This window comes from Triticum dicoccoides, chromosome 6A (assembly GCF_002162155.2).
Source record: "Triticum dicoccoides isolate Atlit2015 ecotype Zavitan chromosome 6A, WEW_v2.0, whole genome shotgun sequence".
NCBI lineage: Eukaryota > Viridiplantae > Streptophyta > Magnoliopsida > Poales > Poaceae > Triticum > Triticum dicoccoides.
Window position 1 is genome coordinate 582,295,964 of NC_041390.1, and position 6,250 is coordinate 582,302,213.

Consider the following 6,250-nt stretch of genomic DNA (forward strand, 5'->3'; position numbering starts at 1 on the left):
CACTTCTTTTGCTTGTCCAGCAGCTGGCCGTCCTTGTCATCTTCATGGAGGATGAGCATGGTACTGTCTGAGAGAGGCGCTGGCGCTGGAGCCGGCCGATCCGGCCCCCTGCTCGATGTTGATGTCAATGACAATGTCTTCTGCAGCACCTCCCTCTGTCTGGTGATGCGACGACACAGTCAGCCTGCCTAGCGCGATCGAGTGGCACACCGTATTCTAACCTATAAGGTGGCTGGGCGACCCTCCCTCCCGAGCGTCCCTCGATTTCGCGCCATTGCTTGCCGTTCGATCGGGCCTGGTCGGGTCAACACTGCTACACTGCCGTTTGATTTTGACTGAACGTTGCGTCGTGCTGGGCGATGGAAAGAAAAATAAGAGCGCATTTTTAGTTGACCAGGCAACCCCCCCGCTCGTGCATCTGTGCATGGGCAGCATGGCGCATTGGAAGGTAGGTTACGCAGGTGGCATGAAGGTAGGTTAGGTAGGTAGCGAGGCCAGCGGGAGGCCATGGAAATAATGAAGCTCCCTGGTAAGTATGCACGAGGCCGTGTTATCATCCAATAACAAGCCCCAAATATTGCAAATTGAGCGAGCCAGCCTAACATTCCATGGATCCTAACATGCCATGCCCCTGGCAGAAACATTCTCAAGAACATGGCACGTTCCTCCAATTAATCGACCCCTTCCCCGTTTCATCATCTCTACATCTTCCGCATGCGCGTTATAAACTCAAATCTTGATCGTATGGAGGGCACGGGAGGAGGTAGAAGAAGAAGGAAGGAAGGGAGAGATCGTGTCAATTAGTTAGCCAGCCATGGCGTCGTCGTTGCCGTCTTCTTCTTCTTGGCATTCCATGGTGTTGGTGGCCATGTTGGTGGTGGTGGTCGTGGATCAGATGGCCATGGCGTACATGTACGACGACATCGAGATCGTGTGGGGCGACGACCACAGCTTCTTCTACATGGACGACGCCGGCGACGACGAGATCCTCGCGCTCTGCCTCGACCAGACCCACGGCTCGGGGTTCCACTCCAAGGAGGCGTACCTCTACGCCCGCTTCGACGTCGACCTCATGCTCGTCCCCGACAACTCCGCCGGCACGGTCACCACGCTCTACGTAAGTCCGTCGATCGATCTCCGTCCGCCGCCACGCCAATACGCCATGTCAGGGCGCGGTCACCGTGCCCCGCGTTTATCCATTGGCGGCGAAATATTAAGAATGTGATCGGCGCGTGCAGCTGATGCCGGAGGACGTGCCGTGGGATTACCACGACGAGGTGGACCTGGAGTTCCTGGGCAACGTCACCGGCGAGCCCTACACGCTCCACACCAACATCTTCGCCAACGGCGTGGGCAACCGCGAGGAGCAGTTCCGCCTCTGGTTCGACCCCGCCGCCGGCTTCCACACCTACTCCATCGACTGGAACCCCAAGCGCATCACGATCCTGGTGGACGGCGTGCCGATCCGGAGCTTCAGGAACAAGGAGGAGCACGGGGTGCCGTTCCCGACGTGGCAGAAGATGCGGCTGCACGGGAGCCTCTGGAACGCCGACGACTGGGCGACGCAGGGGGGCCGCGTCAAGACGGACTGGTCGGAGGCGCCATTCTTCGCCCACTACCGCAACCTCCGCGTGTCCTGGTGCCAGCCGCCGCCGGGGGTGGCGTGGTGCGGCGACGAGCCGCCGGGGTCGACGTGGTTCGACCGGGGCCTCGACGCGGCGGCGCTGCGGCGGGCGCGCGACGCGCACATGATCTACGACTACTGCAAGGACGTCCAGCGGTACAGGTGGTCGGGGCTCCCCAAGGAATGCGTCGTGGAGTAGTTGCATGATTTCTCTTGTAGGTTTATGTCTAGATTAAGAACTAGCTGGACTTTTTTTTAATCTTTAGAAGTTCCATTGCAGAATATATTTATCTATAGAAATGAGAATTACATAAGTGCCACAAAAGTTTGGCCTTCTGCGTTGGTCTTGAAGTAGTTAAAGCAAGTAACGCAGACGATCAACAATTTAACTGACCCCTCTTGAGCTGGATGCTAAGTGAAAACAAATGAATGATCCTGGTGTAAATATGAGTATTGCTTGTTGTGAACATGGTTTTGTACGTTTAACTTAAAAAGGATCGATATACCAAAGATAATATGCACTTATTAAGTTACTTTTGATGTGATTTGATATGAAAAGAGAACATATAAATCCAATACTAGACATACACAATATGCCACAATATTTCCCAAAAGGAATTATTACCTAATGAAGGGTACTTCTACCTAACTGCACACAGGTACCACTAAACTTCCAAAATTATCAGATCCATTTGACACCAACCAGCATCCTCCCTGAGAAGCAAATACCGTTCGGACAAACAACTTTATTTCTGTATAAACTCATCGTTCAACTGCAACTAATGGCAAGCTGCAAATAACAAGCTTCCATGATCTGCCGACAGTTTACGCACAACCTGGTTTCTGAAGGCCAAATAACTTCCATAAAGCTAAAATGTACCACCACTTATAAACACAATTCTGGGTACCAACACTAGAAATGCAGGGCATATCAATGTCCAAATCTGAGAAACTATTCAAAGCAGATCCAACTGTTCATGCCAATGCTGAAGAAATCAAGCTCTTACCGAGCTAATGCCAGCGACAACCAAGGAGCAGTGGAATGTTGTTGATCAACCAAGGAATTTTCTTTTGAAAATGACGTTAGCGGAGCACACTGTTTAGCCCAAATAGGAAGCACCTGAGGTTTCTGTAGAGCCTGCCTGGGCCAAATGGAATTGATGAGCCTGAACTGAAAATTCAGTTCCAGCCAGTCCTGTGAAACCATTTCAGCCAGTCCTTTGCCCTTGATTCAGCTTCATCTTCTCAACTTCATGTCGTCTTCTTTTCGGCATTTCCGCCAGCTCAAACAAAGTTTGTTTGCAGCAGAGGCCAGCAACGAAAACGAAAAACGACAGCGCCACACATATAGATTCAAGGACGGAGAGGGTAACAGCGAGTGAGGGCAACATGATTGAATTAGTAATAGTCAGTCCACAAGAGCACAAATCCAGCATTTACAGCTCAAGACAGCAAGCAATACATGAGAGCCCGCTGAGGACTGCTACTCGGCACCAGTTTCTCAGATGTTCATTTGTATGTGTCCAGCAACAGCTATAGAAAAAAGGAAAGAGAACGCTTCCAGATCTCTATCAACATTCGGGTCCATTTGACCTCGCCAAAAAGCATCATCGCCCGCGCACCGCGAGCATCAGGGCACCATTCGTCGCCCACTGGATTCCGCAGTCTAAAATGGACGCCAGTGGCTGGAGGAGGACTGACAGAGCGACGCCCAGGTGGCCCGGTGCCTTCGCTAGTTCTTCCTGCGCTTGTCCCTGGGGGAGACCATGGCGGTCGACTCCGACACGTCCTGCAGCTCAAGCATCGATTGCGATCTCGTGTGGGCCGGGAACAGCAGCTTCGGTGGACGAGGAGCAGGTGGGGAAGCATAGGCACCCATGGCGTTGCCAGGCTTCCTGTGCGAGCGCCGGGAAGGCAGCTTCTGAGCTTCATCATCGCTGCCGCTGTTGCTACCTGAGCTGCTTGTGGCGGCCGGAGACAATGTCATCCTCCTGCAAGTCGTGGGGCTGTCCGCTACATCATCTTCAGGGTACACCTCTTTGCTCTGTGCTTTGCCCCACTTGAAACTGAACGGGAGAAGACCTTTGCGCTTCCTGGGGGATGGGGTTTCTGGCTTCGGAAGGCCCTTCACCGGTGGGGGAGATGGGATCACAGCAACTGGAGGCTTTGCGAAAGATCCGGACTTGCCATTGTAGAACTTGGATACCCCTTTCCTGCCATACAGAAGAAGATTGCTCAGCAAAGTGGAAGATCTGTAAATATCATGAAGCATAAAGTCTCTCGACTAAGATATTATCTGATAAGTGCAAGAATTTATAGACAAGAACAATCTCCAGGCTGCTCACGGGTAACAAAAAGACAAAATTAAGTTGCCAGATCAACTACATAGACAAATCACTGAGTATTTTAATGACACAGTTCCACAAATATTTAACATATACAATGAGCTACCTGACAAAAGCATGTGAAAGAAGATCGTGCTATATGTTTAATGATCGCGTTACTGTGTTAAGATACATCGAATTGCGCCCTGTTTGCACATGACTTGATCACCACCTTGATCCTACAGCATCTACGCACATTTGCTGATGGCAAGAGCCAACAAGTACCATTAAACTAGTAAAAAAGCGTACCAAGATCATAGTACTGTAGAAAATTGAAGAGAAACTAAGGCTGGTCCCTAGATTACATGTGAAAAGTTAGCGCGCCCATTCTTTGCTCTCATAAATTTAAGAGTAAAAATATGATAAACATCCTGGTAAGATAAATGACTGCATTCAGGTTTATGTATACACAAACAGAGGAATGATTCATATTCAGATGGTTAATTGAAAGTATAGCAACCACCGACATCACTGTATCAGAGAGCTGTGTCTACCATTTGTAAGTATCAATAACTAATGCTGCGGGGTTTCCGAAAACCAATATTATTGACCTTTTCATCTAATTGATCGTAGTGGTTTTATGAATAAACATGCAGAATGGATGGTGCATTACTTTTGGCAAGTTGAATGCATGGACAGGATTGTCTTACTAACAGAACAAATTTCATTACTAAAGGGAGCATCCATTTTGACGACACAAAACAATCGTAATTCCGCAAGAGCACGATGTGTATGATGTCACGTCACATAAGCATAATTACCACAGCTTTCCAGCAAACTACTAATGGGACAGAACATAACACTAGGCAGTGTCACTAACCAGTCCAGCCTACCACACAGAACCTGGTAACACTATTCAACTTCAGCAGTACTGCCACTTATATGCTACAGCCAATTAAATACACAATGAACAGCCATGAACCATGAAGAACTGGAGATTCAATCTTTCTGTAGAGTTTGGACAAACACATATGACTGTGCCATTCTAAGATTAAAAGGAAGACACCAAGAACTTATAATTAGATAAAAGCAGTGTCAGCACTCCTAAGACAAGTATCACCAAAGCATACACAAAAGGTATCCAAAGCAATAAGCACCAAACCACTACTACACACAAAACATCCAGTCTATTCACTGAAACCTTTGCATCTCAAACTGTCCCAACTTGACAAGTCAAAGGAAACTCAGCATTCACAAATTAGTAGTTCAATTAAAGGCATTAATGCCGGTGAAACTATGTACTAGTTCAAGGACCGAAGAGCACACACGGTGCGGCGCCGTTGGTCGTAATGAACACCACCTACAATGTCAGAGCCTAATCTCTCCCCAACCACATTGGCTGCAAAGGGCCAAGGCACCACCACCAAGAACCACCCAGAACGCTAAACGAGCTCAGATTATCCACCTGTTCACCCCAAGACCGACAAGGAAATCCCCAAATTCGCTAACAGAAGCACGGGCCCGAGGATCGGGAACTAAATTACCTCGCTGAAATCACTTCAAGACCGCCCACCCAAGAAGAGATGGGGAACTAATGAGAACCTAACGCGCATTCCCCGGCTAATAAAACCGATCAAGAACCGTCGCGTCGGTCCGGACGGCCGAGGAAACCTGCAGCATTTCCGCACGGGGAACACGCGGGGCGGGACCAAGAACGGCCGCGTCCGCCCACATTACCCCCGAATCGCCCGGCGGGGCCGCCGAGAAACGCCCGGCGCCGACCGAGGCCCAAGATCCGCGCTCCGTGGCGAGGCTGGGGGAGGGGGAGGGGGGAAGCGGGGAAGCGGGGGAGGGGGGCGCTCACCTGAAGGGCAGGGCCTCGTTGAGCGCGTCCATGGTGTCGAAGGGCCCCTTGTAGTTGCTCTGCACCTCGCCGTCGCCGCCCTCGACCTCCTCGCCGTCCCACTCCCACTGCGCCGCCGCGGCCGGGCTGTCGCTGTCCCGCCCCCCCGACGAGCCGCCGCGCCCGCCCGAGGCCGGCGGCGAGGCGTAGGCGCCGCAGCGCGCGGCGCGGCCGAACCGGGCGCCCCCGCCGCCGCCGGCCAGCCCGGGCCCGCTCTTCAGCGCGATCGACATGGCCCCGCGCCGCGCTCCGCTGCTCTGCTCCGCTCTTCCGCCGCTCCGCTCACATGCAACGGAAGGCGCCCCCCTTTTTTTTTCTCTCTCTCTCTCGCTCGCACGCGCACGCCGCACGCTGCAGGAGGCTGCACGCCCACCGAAAAAGGGTACTGTAGTGAGGACC

General features: G+C 51.8%; 2 protein-coding genes across 2 annotated transcripts; one reads left to right on the forward strand and one right to left on the reverse strand.

Moving 5' to 3' along the window:
* Positions 1 to 526: 526 nt before the first annotated feature.
* Positions 527 to 1,983, forward strand: LOC119314328 (xyloglucan endotransglucosylase/hydrolase protein 24-like). The gene is made up of 2 exons (XM_037589063.1): positions 527 to 1,117; positions 1,239 to 1,983. Exons 1-2 carry the CDS (start codon positions 815 to 817, stop codon positions 1,821 to 1,823), a joined length of 888 nt encoding a protein of 295 aa, XP_037444960.1. The 5' UTR covers positions 527 to 814; the 3' UTR covers positions 1,824 to 1,983.
* Positions 1,984 to 3,003: 1,020 nt separating this feature from the next.
* On the reverse strand, positions 3,004 to 6,173 carry LOC119318127. The gene is made up of 2 exons (XM_037592650.1): positions 5,813 to 6,173; positions 3,004 to 3,837 (listed from the first exon to the last, which is right to left on the reverse strand). Exons 1-2 carry the CDS (start codon positions 6,082 to 6,084, stop codon positions 3,357 to 3,359), a joined length of 753 nt encoding a protein of 250 aa, XP_037448547.1. The 5' UTR covers positions 6,085 to 6,173; the 3' UTR covers positions 3,004 to 3,356.
* Between the last annotated feature and the right edge of the window lie 77 nt (positions 6,174 to 6,250).